At 37.4% G+C, this 25,074-nt stretch overlaps 6 protein-coding genes across 6 annotated transcripts; all 6 read right to left on the bottom strand.

Moving 5' to 3' along the window:
• Window positions 1-1,245: 1,245 nt before the first annotated feature.
• TM35_000081690 (ubiquitin-protein ligase) lies at window positions 1,246-6,906 on the bottom strand (the record flags this gene model as incomplete). The annotated part of the gene is made up of 1 exon (XM_029024034.1): window positions 1,246-6,906. The coding sequence occupies one exon, from the start codon at window positions 6,904-6,906 to the stop codon at window positions 1,246-1,248; it is 5,661 nt and encodes a 1,886-aa protein (XP_028884437.1).
• A 1,268-nt stretch (window positions 6,907-8,174) lies between these two features.
• On the bottom strand, window positions 8,175-9,398 carry TM35_000081680 (proteasome regulatory ATPase subunit; the record flags this gene model as incomplete). The annotated part of the gene is made up of 1 exon (XM_029024033.1): window positions 8,175-9,398. The coding sequence occupies one exon, from the start codon at window positions 9,396-9,398 to the stop codon at window positions 8,175-8,177; it is 1,224 nt and encodes a 407-aa protein (XP_028884436.1).
• Window positions 9,399-10,191: 793 nt separating this feature from the next.
• TM35_000081670 (putative kinesin) lies at window positions 10,192-11,271 on the bottom strand (the record flags this gene model as incomplete). The annotated part of the gene is made up of 1 exon (XM_029024032.1): window positions 10,192-11,271. The coding sequence occupies one exon, from the start codon at window positions 11,269-11,271 to the stop codon at window positions 10,192-10,194; it is 1,080 nt and encodes a 359-aa protein (XP_028884435.1).
• Window positions 11,272-11,600: 329 nt separating this feature from the next.
• On the bottom strand, window positions 11,601-12,605 carry TM35_000081660 (uncharacterized protein; the record flags this gene model as incomplete). Its single annotated transcript, XM_029024031.1, has 1 exon — window positions 11,601-12,605. One exon carries the CDS (start codon window positions 12,603-12,605, stop codon window positions 11,601-11,603), a length of 1,005 nt encoding a protein of 334 aa, XP_028884434.1.
• A 1,644-nt stretch (window positions 12,606-14,249) lies between these two features.
• Window positions 14,250-17,882, bottom strand: TM35_000081650 (uncharacterized protein; the record flags this gene model as incomplete). The annotated part of the gene is made up of 1 exon (XM_029024030.1): window positions 14,250-17,882. The coding sequence occupies one exon, from the start codon at window positions 17,880-17,882 to the stop codon at window positions 14,250-14,252; it is 3,633 nt and encodes a 1,210-aa protein (XP_028884433.1).
• A 1,558-nt stretch (window positions 17,883-19,440) lies between these two features.
• Window positions 19,441-24,948, bottom strand: TM35_000081640 (uncharacterized protein; the record flags this gene model as incomplete). The annotated part of the gene is made up of 1 exon (XM_029024029.1): window positions 19,441-24,948. One exon carries the CDS (start codon window positions 24,946-24,948, stop codon window positions 19,441-19,443), a length of 5,508 nt encoding a protein of 1,835 aa, XP_028884432.1.
• Between the last annotated feature and the right edge of the window lie 126 nt (window positions 24,949-25,074).

Below are 25,074 nucleotides of genomic sequence, written 5' to 3'. Positions count from 1 at the left end.
AAAGAGGGAGAAAGAAAAGCAAAAAAAAAAAAAAGAATGATCGTTGAGATGGGATAGGGAAATAAGGAAGACTTCACCGGAACAGTACCCCTAGTCCGTGTTCCTCTTAACAAATCGCAACAGAGCAAATGGGTCAGCTGTTTATACAGTAATGAAAAAAAAAGAAAAGATAATGGAAAAAAAAGTATACAAAAAAAAAAAAAGAGGGAAAACCAGAGAACGAAAAAGAGAGGTAAAGAGGTCGTGAAAGTAAGGTGAAAAGAAAGGTATATCAACACAGAAAGCAAAAAGTATATGAACATTATTACAGAAACAAAAATAAATAGATAGATATATATTCACATCAACAAGTATATATATATATATATATATATATATATATATATATATNTTTCTCTCTTTCTCTCTCCTTCCGCGCGCATTTTTTTTTTTTATTTTTATTGCAATCTCCCTCCTACTCTGCTTTTCCAATATAACTTATTCACAGACCTCATTCATCTTTGTTTGTTTGTTTTTTTCTTTTTCTTTGGGGAATCACCTTCATATTTTTTTTTTCTTCTACCTTCTTCTCTTTCGTTCTGTGGTCTGTACTCATTCTACTGTATTTCGTCCAACATCTCATTTGGCAAGTTCCCCCTCGTAACCCGTTGCACATTGTATATGTAAAGTGAATTCAAAATAAGAATACGTTCTGAGCAATCGATTACGCCAGAGCCAACAAATGAAAAAAAAAAAAAAAATTGCAAAGAAGAACAAAAACATATACAATGAATAATACTACTAAAATAATAATCATAATAATAATAATAATGATAATAAAAATAATAAAACATAATAAAACGTTCAAGAAGTTACAGGAGAACTAAAAACGAAAAGGAACAAACAGCTGACGGAACGTACATTGTAACTAATCACAAAGAACAATGCTCTAATGGCAAATAAAACTCTGAGTGTGAATAACAAAAAAAAACAGGCCGAACTGCGTACATATCCCTTACATAAACACATAAAAAAAGGGATACAGAGATACAGTAAAAGAAAGAGAGAGAGAGAGAAAGAGAAAGAAAGAAAGATGCTTACCATTCAAATTATAAAAATGCTCACTTAATCAAAAAAACAAAAAAAAAAAAAAAAACTTTTTTTTTTTTCGCTTTTACCTTCCGTTTTTCTTCACCTAGTCAAAAACCTCTCCTCATATTTATTTATTATTTTTCTTCTGAAAATCAAGATTATGTCCTTTTTTTTTTAGGTCAGCAAAAAGCACTCCTGCCCTTCCATCACAGCCTGACGTAGTTTTTCCTCCAATATAGCCTTTGAGCTGTAACTTGGCAACTTGAGATAGTGGGCGCATGTGTTTACAGTTGGCAGCGATTCATCCATCAGTAGTTGTTGGTGTTGTTGTTGGTGCAACTGCGCCATTCCCCGCTCCTCCACTCGCATTAGTGGCACACTCTCCCAATATCGTTCATCCCACGTTCCCTCCGACCGGCGCACCACCGTGATGGGTGGCTGCAGTCCTCCCTGCGGTATTCGCGTGGATCCGGTGACGAAGCGCAGAAAGGCGCGCTGCATCTTCGCATCCCACGACCCCACGACATCCCGCAGGGCGTGGAGAACGGGGGAGCGGGCGTCGTAGCCGTGGGCGGGGATGAGGTCCCTCGCGAGGTCCTCCGGCCGCGGCCACACCGGCCCGTCCGGCCCGGCGATCATCAACTGCAGCTCCGCCGCGGTGAAGAGCCGCAGGTGGGGCGGCACGACGGTGTAGCGAAGGCCCTGCAGGAAATGCCGCAGCGGCCCCATCAGCCGACGCACACAAAAATGCCGCCGCACCGCGCGGACGTACGCCGACACGTTGGCCGCCACGACAGGCGTTTGGGCCCCGCCGCGGCACAACTCCACGTCGCCGTCCGGCAGCACAAAGAAGAGACCGCAGGCCGCCAACTCCGCTGCCGGGAGGGTCTCCAGCTGGAGAAGCTGCCAGTGCAGCTGCGGGTCAATCTCCGCCAGCTGATTTTCATCCAGTTGGCCGAGAATACCACGAACAAAACAGGGATGCAAGGGGAGATCTACCACTCGCTCTTCCATTAAAACACGACCAACGAGTAATCCAAGAAGTTCAAAGTAAGATAAAGACATCATCGTCTGTGAAGCAGCAGGGAAAAGAGGAATTTGTACACGACGAGCTGTAGCACCAGATGCATCCGTATATTCTTCCGTCCGCCACATTTGAAGACTCTCCTCTTGTAGTTTGGCAGATAATAAATTATAAAACTCCAGAGCAGGACCAACACCAACACCATTTTCATTTTCAAATTCCACATTTAATGGTAATGGACACATGACATAGCTACGTAACACCTTTGCACCACTTTCCAGAATATTATTCCGTTGTACAATTACTTTTTTTGTACCATTTATGTTTAAATCAGGTGTAACCCATTCTAATCCATGTAATGGGATTACACATCCTCTTCTTTGTGCAGCTTCTTTTAATCGAATAAGTGCAGGAGTTGGGACACGACGTACAGATAATAATAAATGCAGTAAAATTCGTCTAATATTAAAGCTAAAAACTTGAGGATAGGTCCAAAGAATGTAACCAGCCAAATGTTGATCTTTTTGACCGTTTAAACATGTTAAAAGAATCGGAAAATCAAGTGGTGGTAACATAAAGGCAGTGAGATGGTTATAAAAACCATGAATAAGCGCACTACAAAGACGTCCTTCTTCATGAGAAATTTTTATTTCTGCCATATTTAAAACATTCCAAAGTTCATCCAGAAGTTTCGCTGCAGCTCCAAGGGAATATTGAACTCCTGTAAATTTACACAGACGACCAAAGACATCTTTCGGATAACAATACGAACGTTCCCATCTTTTTTCTTCTTCTTCTTCTATTACTTCTTCTTCTTCCCCATTTGTACCCCATACAAGAGGCTCTTTTACAATTACATATCGAATACTATGCATAGCAGAACATAATGTTAGTATACGTTGTAATGTCTGGGATGATTCTTCACCATAACCTACCTCACCTTTTTCCATGTCTGCAAGTAGAGTTGCCAATGTCTGCGAAGAATTACAACACAATTCCAATACAGAAGTTGAAAGATCCGTAACAGGTTCACCATTACAAAAGAAAATAATATTATCCACTGTTATAGTACAAGATGAAGAATTATGATTATCTTGATGTAATAATACCTTATCACCAACTGTTCTGTTTGATCCTTGAGGAAAACCATTTGATATCTGTCCAGCTACAGGAACTGTTGTTGATACCACACTAAGAATACGTTCACACTCTGAATCTTCTACCTGTAAAGGGAAAGGTGTAAGTCGTAAAGGGGAACTTATTTGTTCTGCAGTTTCCATAACTACTGCTGTCATTCGAGGAATAGAAGGAAATGAAGGACTAATTTCATCCTCAGTTTCTCTAACCTCAACTTCAGAAATAAGTAATCTTCCCATGTTATAAAAAACGTCCAAATCATTATTTTCTGAATTATAAAGTCTTCGTCCTATTAAACTTTGTGACCTTTTTTTATCAGGACCAGCAGCATATTGTTGTTGTAATTGAAAAAGAATATACTTAGCAATATAATTTAAAGGTGTAGTTGGAAGGACACTAAAAACGTTTTGTTCTATTCCACAACTTAAAATGGTGCGGTTCTTTCCAGAAATAAATAAATTCCGTGAAGAAGGTAATAAAGGTTGGCCTCTATGAACTTCCATACTTATCGGTTCTAATTTAATATTGAGAGGTGTCCACATACGATCTGACATAGTCATCATAACTTTACTTCGACGAAATCGACGAGCAAATCGTGTAGGTTCTCTTTCAATTGCGGAAGCCAATTCAACATTAACAAGACCAGTATGTTCATTAATTACACGTTCAAGAGATTCCCTTACTCCTATAAAGGATTCTTTAGTTTTTTCATCAAGTAATATATTATTATATTCAGAATTTTTATGAAGAGTTTCAGCTAAATTCGCTACAAACTCTGAATTTCCATATACAAGAGAAGAAAGATCATTTCCATTATCTTTCATATAATCATAAATAGCAAGTATATATTGTACTCCAAATGAATATTCCATATATGCCTCAGCTCGATTATTAATATCAGCGATGATAGATTGACTAAGACAACTAGATGTACTATGTGTTGATCTTGTCTCAAGAGGATTTGTTGAATAACCATTTTTTGAATTCATAATACCTAATATAGTTGATGAAACTTCTCCAGAAGGATTTAAAGGATTTATAAATCGTTTTTCAGTTTCTTCTCGTAAAAGTATGTAAACTTGTTCTGACATTCTCTGATGTACTACTTCTATTATCTCTGATGTACCATGGAAAGGACAGGGAATCATTCCTGTACTTCCATATAATGCTGTTCGAAGTGTTGATTGATGTGGACTAACAGATCCAATAACAGATTCAAGTTTCTGAAATACAAGAAGTTGTTGAGTATCTGTAAATATTTTTACTTTACCCTGAAATAGGAAATAAAGAAGTAAAAAAGTACTTAATGCATTCATTTGAGTTTCACAAGTTAAACTCATAGCTGGTACTCGAGAATTCATTTTTAATCCTAAATATACCAATCCACGTACAAAAAGAGTATCACATTGAAATTCTCTAAAAGGACAAACACCAGCTGTTAATGATGTAGGTAAACTATTTGTAGTAACGAGGTATGAAATGACAGTTCCAAGTTGAGGTGTTAACGCCGTAAGTTTATCATAAATTTCTCCTTGAGATTCATTATGAAAATTCCGATGACCAACTCGAAGATATTCAGCTACAAGATCTACACTTCGTAGAATTAAAACAGAAGAATGTCTCGCAATGATAGGACTTACACTTCTTTTTATTACAGTCACTAGAGCTGGTAGACACCATGTTATCAATACTTGAATCATTGTTCCTTGTAAAAACTGAGAACGTGTAGACGATCCACGTAAAATTTCTTCACGAACATCTCGAAGAGCTTCACGACAAAAAAATTCATAATTTTTTCCTCCTTGTTCAGATTGTAATCCCTTCTTGTTCCTCTTATTCATCTTCTTTGATTTATTTTTTCTTTTTTCACAGAATCGCATATACATTTTAGAACAACAACAGAAAGGTACATTCACTAAACGTTCTCTATCAAGTGTAGATGAATATGGTAAAGAGTTTACAGTCTCTAGAGGAATAGCATTACTAGATATTCGTCTATTTCTAGAAAAATATTCCTCTTCTTCTCCTCCTCCTCCTCCTCCCATCACCATTTCATTTCCTGTTAAACCTCCCACTACCGCTGCGGCTACTGGTGCTGCTGCTGCTGTTGTTGTTGTTCCTGAAATTGAATTATCATCTGTGTGCCTATTCTCTCTCCACTTGGGACGACTTCTCAAGAAGGAAGATTCCTGTTTATCCACACCATATACAGAGGAATTATATGGCCAACTGTTATCATCACATGTACATCGCATAACTCGTCGATGCATATAACCAACAAGAATAGGATGACGATAAAGTGTATGAGGATAAGCAAGATGTTCATTACTCATATACTGCATATAATCAAAATCAACCTTAAGTGTACGAGTGGAAAGTTGTAATTCATATGGTACAAAAGAAGAAAATCTTCGTTGTTTAATATATTCACGTTCTAATTGTTTACTAAGATTTTCATTACAATCACTCCTATTGTGAAAATCATCTTCCCACTCCCAAACATAATGAGGAATTGTAATATAATAATCACTATCATGCGCTACCAATGCAGAAGGAATAAATACGAGTAGAAATTCAAGAAAAGGAATAACTTGTTGTTCCTCCGCAATACAAGGAATAGCACTAACATCATTCCCCAAAAGAGCTTCTGCAAGATCTACTCCATTCTGTGGAAGTCGTTTCATTCGGTATTCCAAAAGTGTTGTTATGATACCACAAATCGTTTGTACCACATGATATTTAAGAAAGAGTTTAACGCCTATAGAAGTATCCGTAAGAAATATAGTCAATAAAGATGAACAAACAGCATCCCGAAATCCCACTGCTTGTGAACCTAAATAGGCTGTACGTTTTAAAACGGTAACAAGTGCAGAAACAGCTTCTTCTACTAGATCCATATTTTTCTCAATCATATATTTTGTATGAAGTAATCGATCAAAGACAAGTGTGATACATTCTATTAAACGTAGAAGATACAATTCACTCTCTCTTGGTAATCGCTGCTCCAGAGAATCTCCTCTTTCATCTTTTAAAATCTCATAAACTTTATTATGAAACCGTGAAAAGAGCATTCCACATGGTTTCGCTAAATATGTATGCCATTCCTCCCTTCGCACAGAACTCAGTAAATGACATAAACACTTCAAACAAATCATACGTAAATGATGAGAATTCAAATCAGCTTCAATAGTCGTCAGTATCGCAATTGCATTTTCACGCACCATTTGAACATTAGCCTCTAAAGTCACATGACCAATACACTTCAGTAATTCTTCTAAAAGCGCTTCATTCCCATCGGGTTTAGTCTCCTGCAGAAGTCGCAGTAGTGGCGGTATTCCTTTTGCAGATGCAATGGCCGAACCCCCACGCGGTACGAGATCTGCCAAGAGTGCGAGTGTCTGCACAGTGAGGGTTCGCAGTCGCACATCCTCCACGGCGGAAACGGTGGTGAGGGTTGAGACTAATACAGTTGCATAGCGATCAACACTGAGACGACGAATAAATATTTCATCCCCAAAGCAGAGAGAAGCACAAATAGCATCAAGAGCTGTGATGAGATGTTGAGATGATGTCTCACTCTTGTTTAAACGGTAGGCATGCAAGGCATTTTTCAATCCCTTTGCAGTCACTTCATCATTTATAGACGTAACATTTCCAGTACCTGCAAATGTCATTTTCTAAAGAAAAACAATAATAATAAAAAAAAAAAAAACAACACAACTTTTGATTAATTTTTTTTATTATATACTTTCGCTTTTTTTTCTCTTTTTTCCCCCGCTTTTTTATCTTTCGTCCTCTTTCTTACTCTCTCCCCTTCTTTCGTTCGTTTTCGCCCTTTTGTCTTCCTTTTTACCTCTTCTGATTAATTTTGTGGTTGGAGAATCAAAGATGGGTTACAGCTCTTCTTTGATAATGGACCTCAGCGTTATTCTTCTTTGACCTCCCTCACAGTGTATAAATATATATATATAAATATATATATATATATTTATATATATATATGTTTGTGTAGGTCTGTGTAAGTGTAAATGCAAAAATATGAGCGTACAATAGGTGTGAATCAGTAGTGATGGTGTTACGTATACAAGTAATACAATCTAAACAGCGCGTAAGGGGCGATGCTATAGCTGTAATAAGTAAATATCGTCGTGATGATAGTGAGAGAGAGTGAGAGAGTGAGAGAAAAGAAAGAGGGGGGAAACGCAAAGCAACCAAAACAAAAAAAAAAAAACTACTTGCCTAAGGTGTACAATACTCAAAAGAGGAAAAAGAAATTAAACAAAAAAAAAGGAAAAAAGAAGAGATAATGAACGAGTAACACATTGTGAGATGACAAATAGAAGTGGAATACAGTAATAAATAAATAAATAAATAATCATTGTGAAGCTAGGATTTTTTCTTTCTTTTTGGGACACATCACTCATCATTTCGCACGAAAAAAAAAGACGTCAAGAGTTCTCTTTTTCCTCTTTGCTGTTTCTTTCTTTTTTTTTTCTTTTTTCCACCGTTCATCTACCTTCTGCTTTCTTCTACTACTTGTTTATTTGCTTTTTCTTTTTTTTCTCGACTTCATTCCAGTACAAACTCATACAAAAAAAAAAAAAAAAAACAACAAAAATAAGACAAAGGAGGAAAATGGCTTTACTACATGTTCCTCATTCTTTTCTCTCTCTCAAGCTGCATAAAGCCCTGTACGCAGGAAAGAAGGAAAGAAGTAAAGAAGAAGAGAGAGAGAGAGAGAGAGAGAAGGGTGGAAAAAAAAAAAATAGGGATAATAAGGAGAACGCAATAGCTATAACCCTTTCCTTCACTCCATTCATATATACACTCAAACTCATAAACACCTTCACACAGACACATAAATATATATATTTTTTTTTTCTTTCTTTCTTTCTTTTTTTTCTCTTTTGCTTTCAATTCTTCTTTCTGTTTCTCTTGTTTCTCATTTCCACATCTTCTTTAAGGAGACACTCTTGTCCTGATCCTTGTGCATAACCTTTGCCACCGCAAGTTCAAAATCTTCTTGTGTGATGTGCACACGGCGTTCTCGCAGGGCAAACATTCCCGCTTCTGTACAAACAGCTTTAATCTCAGCACCAGAGCAGTGATTCGTCTTCTCTGCAATACTCTTTAGATTAATACCACGAGTAAGGTTCATTTTTCGAGAGTGAATTTTAAGAATTTCAAATCGAGCCGCCTCATCAGGTGCGGGAAATTCAATTTTTCGATCAATTCGACCTGGACGTAATAACGCTTCATCCAAAATATCCATACGATTGGTAGCCATAATAACTTTAATAGACTGTGTAGATTCAAAACCATCCAATTGATTGAGTAACTCTAACATGGTGCGTTGTACCTCACTATCCCCACTGCGACCTTTATTTTCCAATCGAGTAGACCCAATAGAGTCAATCTCATCCATAAAAATAATAGATGGACTGTGTTCACGTGCCATCACGAAAAGTTCTCGCACCAATCGTGCACCCTCACCAATATACTTCTGCACCAACTCTGCTCCACTGACTCGAATAAACGTACAATCGGTGTGATGGGCCACTGCACGTGCGAGTAGTGTCTTTCCTGTGCCTGGAGGACCGTAGAGTAAAACACCTTTTGGCTGCGCAATACCGAGAGCCTCGAAGAGTTCCGGGTGTTTTACCGGCAGTTCAATCACTTCCTTAATCTCCTTCACCTGTCGTGAGAGACCACCAATCTCATCATAGGTGGAGTCGCTTCCGGCCTTTTCCACCTTCATCAGAGAAACCAGAGGATCAATCTTCGTAGGAAGAATGTAGTGAATGGCATAGGTGGAGTTGCGAAGGGCCACACGTGTGTTACGGGAGAGATCGGCAATATTTATAGTCTTGTCTACATCCACTATCATCTTTCCTTGACCAGAGCTGAGGTTAACCAATACTTTTCCCTTTTCCATTATCTCCACAACGTCTGCAACGACGGATCCACTTTCAAGCAACATTTGCACCTCCTCCTTTAGGTGACGAACACGTCTGTTGAGTTCATTCCTCTGAGCCTCAAGACGTAAGTAATTATCATGCAACCGTTTCTCCTGTGAACGTAATTCATGGATCTTCTGAAGAAAGTATGTGCTGACAGGATTATTTGTGCTACTAGTGGCCGTTATAGCTGCCACCGCTGTTGCCATTGTTTTCTTCTATTGCTGATGTTGTAGCGATCAATAGATATAAAATATATATGAGTAAATGGCGTTTACCTTTTTGTTGTTGTTGTTGTTGTTAAAATTGGTCGTTCAAAAATAAAAGAAAACAAACGAAAAAAAAAAAAAGGAAGAAGAACCACGACAAAAAAAAAAAATATACATATATATAAAACAACCATACAAATACTTATATATCAGAAAGAAGAAAAAAATAAAAGGCACACCTACTGTGATCCAAAGTCTTCTGTCTGGTAAAAACAGAAAAAAAAAAAAAAACAATTTATCACTTCTCGTACACACATTCAAAAATATGCATCCGCACGTATATAATCATACGTAAATCTATAAATAAATGTATATATGTTTGCTCTTTCTCACGCTCACGTATTATGCACTTTATTGGCAATAATCGTGAGGAGGAGATAATAATAACAATAATAAGTGAGAGTAGTACAAGAAAGAAAAAAAAAAGTGCATCTAATCTCAAAAGAAGTTAAAAATATCAAAAGAAAAAAAAAAAGAACAAGCTAAAGGTGTACAGTGAAGTTAATAAGGAGGGACAGAATAAAACAAAAAAAAAAAAAGTAACTTCATAAATAAGTGAACATTACAATTTCCTTGGATTCTCTTCCCAGAGAATACATCTCTTTCCTCCCAAGTGTAAAACGGAGTGATGTACGCCTTACTTCTTTTTATTTTTTTTTTTTTTATTTTTATCATTTTCAAGTACGGTGAAGAGCGGTACTATAACCCAGCAGTGCGTTTAAATTCTCTCATATCAATTATTCATCAAACAAGTGTCACCGATGATTCTACATTCACTGTTGGTCTCTCTGTGATAGCTACGGCTTTTTGCCCTATCGCCGGTATCTACACGTCGACATTTGCGATTAACTTCACTTGTCGGAGAGTATGTTGGAGAGCTTGCACTGGAATCACAGTTAGCATCCAACTCCTCAAGAAAACGTTTGCCTCGCCGGGATTGTTGTTGTTGTTGCCCATGATCAATAGAGCTAGACCTCATGCGTTTACCCTCTACTTCTTCTTTTACAACTCCATTTGATTCATCAAAGGGACCAGAAAAGACTAGTCGCTTTTGAGTTGGAGATGCTGCAACAATCAAACGTGACATTTGATTAGCAAGATCTATGGATTCATCAACCTCTTCAAGTGGAGTAATATGAGAAAGAATAGAAGACTCACATGGCATAGAAATACTGTTATTGTTATTGTTATTGTTTCCATTCAATGTATCCACAAAATGTTGACAAAGCATCATTTTCGCATTAGGGATATAAGATTCATCCACTTCAGTGTAAAGATAAGTTCGTCCAGGACCTTTTTTAGGTGCACCTGGATCACTAGGCTGTATCATTGTCATTACAGCTGTCTGTGTTCGACAACTCGTTGTGCTTCGTTGACTACATTCAGCTTCCTCTTGGAACCAATGATGATTGTTCTCTGGAATACACTGACTTAATTCATGATGTTCATCCATCCCATTCTTTTCCACCTCTTCCGACTCAGCTGTAAAAAAAGGTGTATGTTGTACAAAAACCCCATCCTCTTCATTCGTTATGGCAGAAACAGGAAAAGAAAGCGGCCGCGTCAATGGAAAAGATACATCCTGTTCTCGATTTCCACAACAACGCCCTTTACCGATTCTATTGTTGTTGTTGTTGATGTTGTTACCACTAATGTTGTTCTCAGCGTAAACGTTTCGTTCTCCCTCTGTACCGACATTCTGCTCCCACAAAGAGGGAATGGAGGGCTGTGGGTTGAACTGCAAGTGTCTGTGGCCCACTGCTCTCACCGGTGATGCAAAAGGGATGCCTTCCCGCAGGGGTCCATCCCACATCCTTGTGGGAAAATACGGGATATTAAATACTCTAACAATTAAATAGTCTGCTAGACTTCACTTGTGTAAAAAAAAAACAGGGAATAAGCCAAATAAGGAGAGTGAAGGGGGAGAAAAAAAGGTCACAATAAGAGGCACTGAACGAAAAGAGAGTGTAAATGCACATTGCTTTAAAGAAAGAAGGAGGAAAAATAAATAAATAAATAAATAAATAATAATAATAATAATAATATGACTAAGACAGCAAGAATTTAATTCCTCAGAAATATATATATATTTATTTATATTTATATATACCCGATAAGAAAAAAAAAAATGAAATATGACTTCTACACAATGAGTTTTGGCGGTTCTGTGTCAAATAACAAAACCCGGTCAATTCCTTGAAGTGGTTTAAATGAAATCACTTCTTTTTTCGCTTCTACTTTTTTCTTTTCACTTCGTGCTCCAACCTGAGTAGGTTTTGAGAGAGACCTTTTCTGGCTCTTCGCTGAAGGGGATCTACCCCCTACAGAATTGGCAAGATTTTGAGAGGAATTTGTTAATACACTTCTTCTTCTTTCACTATTTCCCAGACTACGAACACTATTGGGAGTTTGCGGTCTAGAAAATCCAGTAGCTGAAGATGTACGTCCGGGACTACTCACTCTTCGAATGCGCGTAACACTATCTGTACGTGCTATTGGGGTACCACATCGAGAAGAGGTTCCATTCCATCTTGGTTTCGCTCGCTCCGCAGAAGGATTCCTTGGAGGTAGTGGTGGTTGATACTTGTAGCGTTCAGGAATTTCTTGTGCACACCGCGGTACATGATTATAGGGAACTACTGCATTTTCTAAATTTTCCACAACCCTTGAAACACTTTCGTGTTGAGAAATATTGCGACAGAAAGACGTTGGCCCTCCTCTGTATGATCGGCTGGCGGTACTAAGCGGTGTATACGGCCTTGGCAGTCCAGGAAAACTCGCATCACACGAAGCCAACCGCGCGGATGATGGTGAAGATCTCGGTGGCGTTGCGGAGCCCCCACGCCGCACTCCAGACATTACCGTCGACGATGATGTTCGCCGTGGAGTGAAGGCCTCTTCACGTCCTGTGCTGTCCGCTCTTTGCCCGCGTGTGATGGATGTGCGCTGTGAGGAGGGAACATCTTGACTCTGCGATCGCTGGCGCAGCACCGGTTTGCCGTGTTGGGCCTCTAATGGTGTGATCTTGTCGTCAATTAAGTCCTTCACAACAGAGCGGACGTGGCTGTAGCGACGTGCGGAGGCAGTGCGACTCGCAGGCTTAACGGATGCGTTTGAAGCCGTCCGCTGATCGCGACCCCGCTCCATACTCTCCTTCAGCAATTAATACACTTTGTAATAATACTATATATATATATATATATATATGAAGTGGGGAAAACGTAAAAAAAAAGAAAGCGGGAGAAAGAATGAAAAAGAAGAAGGAGATATATATACCTATAAATATATACTTATATATATATGAAATTAAGATATAACAGATAGATTATATAGATAGATAGATAGATAAAAGGAATGAAGGAGTGAGGTAGGTACAACGGAAGTGCGAGGAACGAGGAAGCAAAAAAAAAAAAAAAAAGAAAATAAAAAAAAGAAAACGGGAAAAAATATGGTCATACATGCAAAAATCATGCATACAAAACGATGGAATGTTCAAGCACACAAACACAAACACGAAAAAAATGAAAATTTGAGTCAATCGTCGTTCCATCATCAGAGAGGGAAAAGGAGAATGAGAAAAATGAAGAAACGGATGGATGAAATAAGTGAAAAGAAGAGAGAAATATATAGTAGAAAGACTGTTTTTCTGCACGTCAGAAAGGATTCTGACACTTACCACAGAATCTTATCAATCTCATTTATTTCCCTTTCTCTTCAATTCTTCATTAAAAAAAAAAAAAAAAACAATCCTAACACTCAAACACACTAGTAGAGTGAGAAGGTGGTTGAGAATTCTTGGGTACCATCAGTCATATTCGAGAACTCATCAGTAATAGAATGAAAAAAAAACCTATGCGTACGGTCTACAGAAAAGTACAGGACCCATACCATACAGGGGATAAAAAAAAGAAAAAAAAAAAACAGAAGAGAACGATGAAATATGGTAGAAAACATCCAAAGACTAAAAAGAAGAGAACAAGGAAAGAAAAAAGAAAAAAAAAAGCGTTGGTTAAAAGAAAAAAAAACAAAATGATTCCCCTCAAGATGGTACGTTGCGGTAAGTTAGCAGAATAATATCAATTTGTTGGAATATATTCTACCACACAAATACGCACACACAAATATCTTTCCAACGTTTCTTTTTTTTTTTTTTTTTCTTCTTCTTTACTTCACGTATGGCTTATATCACTGTACAAACAACGCCTACAAATAATGACGATGGCACGTGTATTTCATCTGTCCCTTACAAGATCAGAAGAAAAAACACAGAGCAAATAACAAGAAACAAAACAAAGAAAAATTCCTTTTAATAAAGATCAATCCTCTTCCTACAATCCACCCCTCACAATCATCCCTCCCTCTTTTTGCTCGTTTATATTCCCTACAGATGACGGAAAATAAATATTTTTTCCGAGGTTCGCTGATAACAGACAGCATCTGTCCTATTTTTTTTTTTTTTTTCCTCCTCCTCGTCTTATCATCTCTTGTGATTTTTAGGTAGAAGCATACACACTCACTCACACACATACAGAAAAAGTAAAAAAAAAAAAAAAACAATCGTACATACGCACATACTCATACATAATCATACAGCGGAACGGAAAAAAAGAAAAAAAAAATGCATACATACATAATGGAAAAAAAAACAATAATAATAAAGAACAATCCGATTTCAGAACATTCATTCTTCCCTATACATCTTTTGCTTTCCCTTCATACTCCTACAATGCTCTTGGATTTATCTACAACTCTCACTATATATATATATATATATATATATATATACCCATTTTACGATATGCGTTGGGGTGATGTTCTTCCTGTGCGTTTCCGCCTTGACTTGGATCGTGCTGTGGATGGTGCCTCTGAGCCTCCCTCCTCTGTGGAGCTGAAGACGGTGTTGTTGCCCACATCCCGCTCGAGTCGATCGGCCTCCTCCTCCTCCGGGTCGAAGGGGAGTTTCGGCGGCGGCCCAAACGCCGTGCTTGGCTCCGGCCCGTAGCGTTTAATTAAAGCCACCAGCCAATCATAGAGAGAAAGAGGCCACTTTGCAGAGGCCACATCACGTTCATAGAGAGTAAAGTGAAAATCACGCAGAGACCATGGATCATAGGCGCGATAGAAAGCGGCAATACGTTTTTCATAATATCGCACATATGCACGATGAAATCGTTTCATTGAGGCACGAGTAAATTGAAGTCGTTTTGGAATAACCTCAAATGCAGGAATAGTAATACGCAATGTTACTTCACCTATAATAGCAGTTAAATCTGTACTTACTACACCAAAGGTTGTACGTGGAAAAGTAAGAGCTCTACTAGAGGTGCGTATAATAGGAACCGTAATACTTTCACCAAGATGATACGTTCGTTTTGTTAATAAAGCGCGTAAAGACAATGCCACACGTCCTAATTCTTTATCTTGTACTAAATTACTCATAATACCATGTACAGTACGTTTAATGGCATTTGAAGAGGCATGACCATTTTGTAACATAGGAGTTTCATGAAGAGCAATTTCAAGCATAGGTGCATTTGCTACCTCTTCTGTATCTTTTAAAAATCCAATATCCATACGTATTTCTGGGTAAAATTTACGAGTATCAATTTTTTCAGCCCATTCAATTTTCATTGATGATCGCATTTCTTCTTCAGCAAAATGTGCAACAACAGATATAAGTCCTTTATCTAGAGCATTTTTATCTTCACTTTGTGTCATATTTATATTATCAATATGTATATAAAATGTAAACTGTACAGGTTTAGGTGCAAACTTCTTTCTAAGTTCTTTATGAGCTTCTCTTAAAGAAGTCGATTGTGCAATAAGTGGTTGCACATGAGGAAGTTCCTGAGGTGCATATTTTCTAACTAAAGATGTTACATCTCTTGTTACTTCTTCCAAAACACTTCCATCACTACCATTATGTGGTTTACCATAAATAACAACAGTTCCTTTTGCAAATCCAGGAGACTGAAGTTCTACTCCTAAAACACCTACTTCTTCATGACTATTAACATCAATAATAGGTAACCAACAAATATTTGGTTCCTCTCTTACCATGTTTCGAAGACTCATCTCAGCCAATCCCAACACACGTGATGAACGAAATTTTCTATGCTCAGCTACTTTAAACTTAAGCATAGAGTGTAAAGGGTTTTCAAGAGAGACCGTTGTCTCATTTTTCATACCAATATCAAATTGAAGAGATCTGGCAGCATGATGATCTTTCGTACAAAGTACTTGAGTATCATCTAAGTAAACCTTAACATAGCATGAACACATTGGTAAAAAATCTCGAATACTTAAAATACGAATTCGCATTGGTGCAGTTCCAGTTTCTGGACCATATGTATCCGTAAGTTGTTTAATAAGTCGTTCTTCTGCACCTATATTTTCACCAAGAAGATAATCAACACGATGTAATTGTGATGGATCATAACGATTAAAAAGTGCTTCCACACGTTGACGAAAATATTGTTCTTTCTTTGCAGGTACAGCTTCTTCTTTTAATCCAACTTCCAGAGAAAATACTTCAATAGATAGTATTCCAATCATTTTTGCATTTGTAGTTAATGCATCTTTATATACCTGTAAACTACGTTTACATACATCACCACATTTAATATTTTTTACAGACATTGAAACACGACCAACTTCAATATCTTTACCATCCCTCTCTTCTACTATAACAAAAAGAACTTCATCCTTTTCAGGACTACATATGGAGATATCAAAATCATTATTAAAAATAAAATCTTGCGTATAACGTACAGATGATGAACGATGAAATTCTGGACCAATTATAGTAATAACTCCATAAATTTTAGGAAGATCTTGTTTAGTTTCAAGATGAAAACGTTGAATTCTAAGTTTCATCATACTTCGATGAGGTTCAGGTCCACATTCACGTACCCATGTTCTCATAAATTCATCTAAATCATCAATAGATGCTACTATAGGATCTAAACGATGTAAATCATCACGAAGATATCTCCATAAATAATTTCGTACACGAATACGTTTCATTTCTTCACTTCTTTCATTTATAGGATGATCACTACCATAACTTGGAGAACAAAGTACAATAGTAATATTACCACTGTAACATGCATCTCCTGTACCTGCTGCATAAACAATAGAATGGGTACGTTCTTTTGGAACTCCTCTTTGTAAACCATTCAAAGAAATAAGACATTCACCAATCTTATGTTTAGAAGAGTAAACAGCCAAAGATATATTATCAGCTTTGGGATTTCCCAAAGTCATTTTATATGTTTCATTAATATTGGCTAATCTATGATATGGAACCATTTTAGTAACTTTCTTCTGTCTACCTGCTATAATTACAACATAACAGGTTTCATATACCACAGGTGAAGCATTTCCATCTACCAAATTAGCCACAGATTTCACAGTTATCTCAAAAGAAGCTGGATCACTACCAGGTTTGTGAAATTTCTTACAAAGTGCAGAAAAAGCACCATCATAATCATCCATACATTCACCTACATACCATTCTAAACGATGAAGTTCTTCAGGAGCATTCATTCGAAGTAAAACACGAAGACGTTCACGAAAATCACTTTCTGCAGTTGCTGTAGGAAGATGACGTAATCCAAAGGTATCGGTATAAAGAGATACTAATACAGAACCACAATCATATGCACGTTCAGAACCAGGATGACGTACAAGTGATATCCATTGACGTCTTTCTTTACCACGGATAATATTCATTATTGAAAAAACACACTGTCCCAATTTTTTCCTTCCTGAACTTGTGACAGCAACTACTGTCAATGTTACTTCTTCTGTTTCAGGATTTGTTACTTCAAAAACAAACTCATCATTAAAAGGTGGATTGGCATTATTGTGAATAATAGGCGTCTTACCACGACCATATGAGGTTTGTACGGTAACAAACGTTGAAGGTGGATGTTGTGTTGCACGAGAAAGAGGTAATAAATTTCTAATACCTTCTACTCTTACTCGTATCTTCTTTTTATTATTATGATGTCCTCCTCCGGATTCGGATCTTGGTACACTTAAAACTGGTACTCGAGGGGTATAGTATTCATCATCTTCAGACATAGGGCCAGTTCGTCGTGCATGAGGTACAGCATATGGAGGTAAGGTATCATTGTAATGAAATGGATGTGTTCTCTGATAACCATTACTACCGCCATTATGATGCGCACTGGAACTGCGGCTATTCTGTTGTGAGTGGTAATGATTGTCGGTGTTGTAGTAATCTTCCTCCGTGAAGGAGTGGACTTGACGATGATGACGATGAGAATGGCGTTGAGATGATCGGTTTCTTCCCGAACTGCTCTCACGTGTGGGATGCAAATGACGTGAGCGATGTGATCTTCGTACTGAACTGTGAACCGAATGTGAGGGACTTCCCGAAGATGAGTGAAGAAACATATGTTGATTATTCATCCTGAACTATGATAAGGAATATATATATATATATGACAGTCAACTCTCTTTTGGTTGATTTCCCTTTGTTTTCTTTGTTTTTCTTTGTTTTTTCTTTTTTTTTTCGCTTACTTTCTTTCCCTTTGTTTCTGTGTTTTGTTTTGTTTTATTATTATTATTATTTTGCTGCACTGTTTCTTTCTTTCACTTCTTTTTTTTTTCGTCGTCTTCTTCTCTTGAGTTCTTCTTCTTTTCCTTCCTATTTCCCTTTCACGTAGTGAGGTTCAATATATTACACGTGATTCGATCGACGTAGAGCAAAACAAAAAAAAAAACAAAAACAAAAAGAACGGATGGGGATTTATATAACTATAGACTGTGCCTATGGAATTCGTGTTTAAATCCTCTTTGCCTTTTTTATTTTTTCTTTCGTTTTTTTTTTTTTCTTTTCTTTCCTTTTTTCTTCCTGTTGGTGTGGTTGTGATTGTTGTAGTTACACTTATTTCAAATCCTTGCGCAAAGACCCAATAACGATGATGAGTGTGTTGTGCTGTAGCGAATGACAATAATCCTCAGAGGAAGTTCTGTGAAGCCAAAGAGAGAATCGTACAGAAAATACTCTTTTTTTTCTCTTTCACAGACAAACACAGTCTTTCTCTTTCTTTCCTTCTCTTCTAGCTTTCTATTACTCTTTATTTGCCCTTTTATTTTATCTTTATTTTCTGTTCACCCTCCACTTTCCCTGAGAGTTTTGAACAAACTACACGCTTACCGTACCAAGAGAAGCAGAATCAAAGACAAAAAAAAAAAAAAAAGAAAGCTGAAGAAAAAAGAAAAAAGAAAAGAAAGCAGAACAACAAGAACAATAATAATAATATTAATGACAACAGGACGAAAATAAAAATAAAAATAAAATAAAAAAGATTTTTAAACTATGGTAGAAAACAATAAATTTAAGAAAGACTTCGCAAACATGGATTAGGAGAGGTATCGGTGGTGGTGGTGGTGGTGATGGTGTGTCCTCGGCAAATAACTTGAAGAAAGAGGAGAGAAAAAAGCAACTATAGACACACACACACAGACACGGGGAGAGAAAGATAGATAAATAGATAAAGAAAAAAAAAAAAACATAAAAAAAGATAAAACACCTTTTTTTTTTTCCTTCCCACAACACCTGAACTGTAAGATTCATGTGTCATGCAGGATTAAGGGGAATAGGCACTCCTTGCCTTCGTAGTTGAGTACAACAAATACTGCAAAAAAAAAGAAAGAATATATATTAAGAAAAAAAAAAAAAACAGAAACACTCATTTTAACAAGAAAAAAACATCATGGCAAATATATTCTTGTTATTCTTGTCCCTTTACATTATTCAGAGAGTCGTACGTAAATATACGTGGAACGCAAGAACAAAACAAGAGCGTATAGTGTTTCAACAATAATAAAAAAAACGAAAAACAAGAAAAAAAAAACACAGAGACACAGAAATAGACGCAATAAACATACATTCACACACTCAAAAAAAAAAAAAACTCAAGAATTAACAAATGTGCTTCTCTTTTGTTTATGGTGAATGTAGTACAATATCTGATACTTCTTCTACTGGTGCTTCTGCGGGGGGAGGTTCTGGAAAATTCTCTACTTCCGGTCCCCAACGCTCAATGAGTGCATAGAGTAGATTAGGAACTTCAGTTACCCAGGTTTCTTTTGCGACATATCTCTCATAGAATGTATGGTGAATGTCTACCAAGGAGTTTGCGTCATAGTGTTTCAGCAAGGAGTAAATACGATCCAGATAGTACCGCACAAAGGCACGATTGACTCGTCTGGAAGAGTTACCAAATAGCGGTATGGTAGTTGGATAAGATTCAAAGAGTGGAGCCTTGAGAGAGAATGTGAGAGTCCCGGCGAGATCTGCCTGTACCTCCTTCCGCCGCTGCCGCTCCTTCACGATGGGGACGGTGATGCTCTCCTCCATATCGTACAGCTGCGGGGTGAGGAGGGCGCGGAGGGAGAGACGCACCCGACAGTCCACCGCCGCCTCGCCGCCCTCGCCCAGCACCCGCAGGAGCAGCGGGCCGTCGTCCGGCGCAAAGTCGACCCGCAGCGGGGGGTACTTCGCAGCGCCGGCCGGCCGGGGGCCCGCGAGGGCGACGAGTTTTCGCTCCGCCGCCTGCGAGACGTCGCCGCGGACGACGGCCTCCACGAAGCGGCGGCCCCGCAGGCCGATGATGAGATCCGTCTCGTGCACCGTGCAGTACACCGTCGCCTGCACGCGGGGGATTAACTGTTGGCGGAGGACGCGGTGCAGGAGGCGGAGATCATCGCTGCGGGTCAGCATAAGATCGAGTTTGCGCAGATCTTTGGGATTGTGCTTGAGCAGCAGCGAGGCCACATCCTCCGAGACCCGCTCGACTTCATACGATGATGGCAAATCCGGGGATGCAGGGACTCCATGAGGGGGAGGCGGCATGTCGACTTGTAGACATAATCGTCCCATGAATACACCTTTTGGGGTAAAGAGGTGAAGGTATTTCTTGCTTACACGACCTCGTGGAAAGTGGGCGAGCGTGAAATCGCAATAACACAACGGAGATGATCCATGTAGTTTCTCTTCTGCAATTTTCATTGTAAAAACGGTTTCTTCTAATCGAATAGAACTATCTAGAGTAAATCCTTCTTTAATACATGTAAGCCTTTCACCCTTTAAAACACCTGTACGTACGACTGTTTTAGAACCATTCATTCTAATTTTTATGTACACTTCTTCTGTTGGAAAATCACAAAATCCAAGCAGTAAAACATATACAGGGTCTCCACGTACTAAACTTGTATAACATACTTGACTTTCTCCTGAAGAAGTTGCGTTTAATTCATTCTGTTCTTGTGCTTCTGCGATAATAGAAGGTAACATATGCATCTCCTGTGGAGGAAGACGTGCCATTTCACGCTCTAAACGTTCATAGACGATACCATCATTATTATTTCGATTATTATCCGGTGAAATACCAAAGTCATTAGTAAAGAAAGAAACTTCAACGGCGCCATTAATTGAAGCATTTTTGGTATTTGCTTGATTTACAAGTGGAAGTTTAAGTTGAGTTTCTTCTCCACGAATTATACTTTTAAGAGGAATTACCGTTCTACCAATCTCACTACTAAGTGCTGACTCTTTTTTAACTACAAAGACTATCAATTGTACCTCCTCCTTATCTGGTAAACCTATTTTCATATCAAAAGTTTCCATAAAAACATGCTCTCCTGTTCCCCAGGCAATATTAGTTTTAAAATGTTGAAGTCCAACTTGAAAAATACAAAATGGGTATGAAGCTTCTACTGAAAGAAAGTAACATCGCATCACTTTAACTTTAAGATGATAGTTACCTGGTTCTGGACCATATTTTTCAGTTAATTTTTTTACGTATTCTTCAACATTAAGTGTTGTACTAAATTTAACATCCACAACATGTAGTTGTTCACGTATATAATAATAATAATAATCTCTCAATCGTTCATATGAAGATCCATTATTCTCACAATATGGTGAAACAAGGGAACCAAAATTATCACTTAAAAGTGAAATAGTGATATAACCTGTAGGTATAGCAGTAGGAAGACCTGCATTTTTCACAATAAAATGAGTTCGTTCTTGTATTGCATTTTGGTGTAAATCTGCAAGTGATAATACACATTCTCCACATTTTTGTATTCCATTTTCTTCAATATGTACTACTACACGTAACGTTTTTATTAACGGTCGTGAAATAGTTAACATACAATCTTCATTAAATATGAAAATACCATTTGCCCCTTGTACAGATCTTGTACAATAATGAGTTTTTTTTTCTTCTTTAATCTTTACAAAACATGTACCAGATAAAACAAGTTTATTATTATAGTACAAATTTCTTAAAGTTTTTATAGATAATTTAACATTTGCTGTTATCTCTTCATTACTTTTTGGATTATATTTACTTAGAATACCTTTTATTAGTTCATTCTCTCTTAAAGAGTATTCACCAACAAACCATTCTAAACGATGAAGTTCTCGAGGGGCATGCGTTACAAGATATATTTGTAAAGACTCTGCAAGACGACTTTCTGCCGTAACAGAGGGCATATAATCCAAACCAAAATTTTCACCTAATAAAGTTAAACAAACAGTACCACGTTGAATAGCCACTGGACGGTTTGGGGCAACTACCAAAGATACATTTCGAGTTCGTGGAGTATCTTTTTGTATATTCTTCATGGAAAGTAAACAGTGTCCTAGACATTTTTTTCCATAGGGAGTATCGGTAACCACTGTAATGGCAAGATAATCTTCACTTGGATCAAAAACGGGAAATACAAATTCTTCATTATATCTAGGGGATACTGTAGAAAAGGCTCTTTTTGTAAAATGTGATTTACATAATGTAGAAAGCATTACATATGGACTTGGTGGAGTTTGTCTACTATCATCAAGATTATCACAATACAATAAACGTACATGTAACCATTTACCTCCTGTTCCTACTGGTTTTAATGTATGTTTAGATGGCATGATTTGATCAGATCCCGTAAAAGAAAGAGATGGGGTAAAACATTGAGAAGAAGTTCCAGTTTTAGATAAGGAACAAAACTCATGAGCAGAATGAATACCTTCATCCATAAGATTTAAAGGTTCATGAGAGATTATATCCCGTTCACCTGTATGAAGAGAACTCGCATCACTAGATACTGTAGAATTATTACGTGAAAGACGTCCTGTTTTGTGAAGTTGAGCCGTTACACGTGCGAGTTTACTACGAAATCCACCAATACGAGAACGTAATGTACTATTTTGTCGTCTTGAACGTCTTTCCATTATAAGAGAAACAACATTCGCACTTTGTTGTAAAGCATCATCAGAGTTATGATATGTTCGGGCTTCATCTCGTAAATTAAGATCTTTTATTACGTAGCGAACACCAATAATACCTTCACGAGTATTATCTGGTTTAACAAGAGGAATCCATTCATGATATTGATGTTCTAATTCTTTATTTCCTAATGGAATCACCACACGGCCTACTTCCTTATCTGCACCAAGATCATACTTATCCATCACCACAAGTGTTAATTGAGCTTCATTTAATCGATCTATTTGAAATTCAAAAAAATCAAAAAAATCAGGTTCTGTAGAGTCTTTCACTACATGAGTTTCATATCTTTCAATTCCCATCTTTGCTGCTACATAGGCATTCATACTAAATCCAAAACGTGTACGAAGTTGACGACATCCCAATACAGTTACATACACAGCAAATGTATTATCTTCTTCACCATATTCACGTGAAACATCTCTTAGAAATCCTTCAATATCAAAAAGTGTATCAACTGCGGTATTCACAAGATGTAATTTTTCAGGTACACGTCTATGTACATAACGTCGTAAACGTCCAGCATATAAATGCATAGCTGCCTCATCTACCGCATATGGTTGTCCAAGTTGTTCACTAAATAGTGATATACCAATCATTCCACTCAAATAAGCATCAGTTGTACCGGCAGCTCCCACTAAAAAAAGCATTCGTTCATTATGTACACCACGTTGTATCTTTAAACAGGTTACATCTACACGTCCATAAACTATTTCTTCATGATTCGCTTTAAGTACCTGAAATTTAATCATATCCGTTTCACGAGCTACATCAAAGACAAAAGTATCTCCAAATAATGTTCGAGAATTTGCAAATACTCGTTTTGGTTGTGTTCGTACTACTTGATCACCCATAGTTAATACTACTACTACTTCTTTATCATCAAGATCTGTAATAGGATCAAGTTGTAGTGAATGTAACTCTCGAACACATACCCATAATTCTATGGTACCTGGTTCTCTACCATAATGATATTCTAATTCTCCCATCAAGTCCGATAAGTTATCTAGACGAGATTTAATAAGAAGATCTACTTGTTGAATTCGTCTAGGATCATACCTATAAAAGAATCGAGTTAATCGTTCATAATATCCATCAATATGTTCTGCTACTTTCATTGGAATTAATCCAAATTCAATTGGTTTCATCGTTAAATAAACCATTCCAGTTAAAACAGGTGTAATTTCATTTGTTTGACGAAAAACAAATACTGGTCTAGCAGAAGCATAATCTCGTACAAGAGTAGAAACTCGAATCTGTGATCGACCAACTTCTTTTTCTCTTGATGTGGGAGGAAAATAATAAACCATCACATCTAAAACAGAGGAAGATGGATCTACAATATCCATTTCCACTAATCCAGCTGGTCTTCCCCAAACAGGATTAATTGTAAAAGGTCGTGTTGGTGTAATAAACTCTTGACCAGAACTACGAATAACTACCACTACATTAGATGGAAGATACATTGTAGGACGCGTAAGATTTGCACAACCTTCCACAACAAGACTAAGTTTATAGTTTGGAGGTTCATGACATTTGTACATTTTACAAAGATTCATCATTAAATCATCAAAGGTTGCATATATATCTCTTGTTACTTGAGAATCTACACTTGGTGATATAGGAGGTATATTTAATAAACCTTCTGTTGCTGATTGATCCCCTTTTACAGATGCTAGAAGTAAATCTACATCCGCTAAACGACTCTTATCCCAGCAGAGAAAAAAACGTGTTAAACGACGTAAATATCTTTCTTCTTGAGTATCACTAATAGGATTTGTAATACCCCCTTGAGTATCTGTTTTTAAAGTGATATTAACTATTCCTGACATGCCTGAATTATCTTTTGATGCTAGAGGAAAATCTCTGGTTCTTTTTTTCCCTTGAACTAAATTTTCAATAGAGAGATGAGAAGAACCTAGAAGTTCTTCCTTCTCATTACTCCCTGAGGAGAGGCAATTAAATGCAAGTACATCAACTACAGCTAGACGATGTGTATTACCTACAGTGAATGTTTCACCAAACTCAGATATAAAACTATCTCGTTTAGTTTTTGTATGAAATTTGTAGACTCCATCCACAACTACTCGTATGCGTAAGTTAACCGTTTCAAGTCCAGGAGAACGAAATAAGTGACATTTATTTACCGTAATAAAAAGCTTTCCCATTTCGCATAGATATATATATATATATATATATATATATACGGTTATCTGCTATGGCTCCTGTTATCAAATATATCTTCCAGAAAGTATTGCTGATCTAGAGGACCAGGTAGAGTATTCCCTAATCAA

This window comes from Trypanosoma theileri (genome assembly GCF_002087225.1).
Source record: "Trypanosoma theileri isolate Edinburgh chromosome Unknown TM35_Tth_8_V1, whole genome shotgun sequence".
Lineage (NCBI taxonomy): Eukaryota > Euglenozoa > Kinetoplastea > Trypanosomatida > Trypanosomatidae > Trypanosoma > Trypanosoma theileri.
Note: the sequence above shows the minus strand (reverse complement) of the source record. Positions and strands in the feature narration are given on the sequence as shown.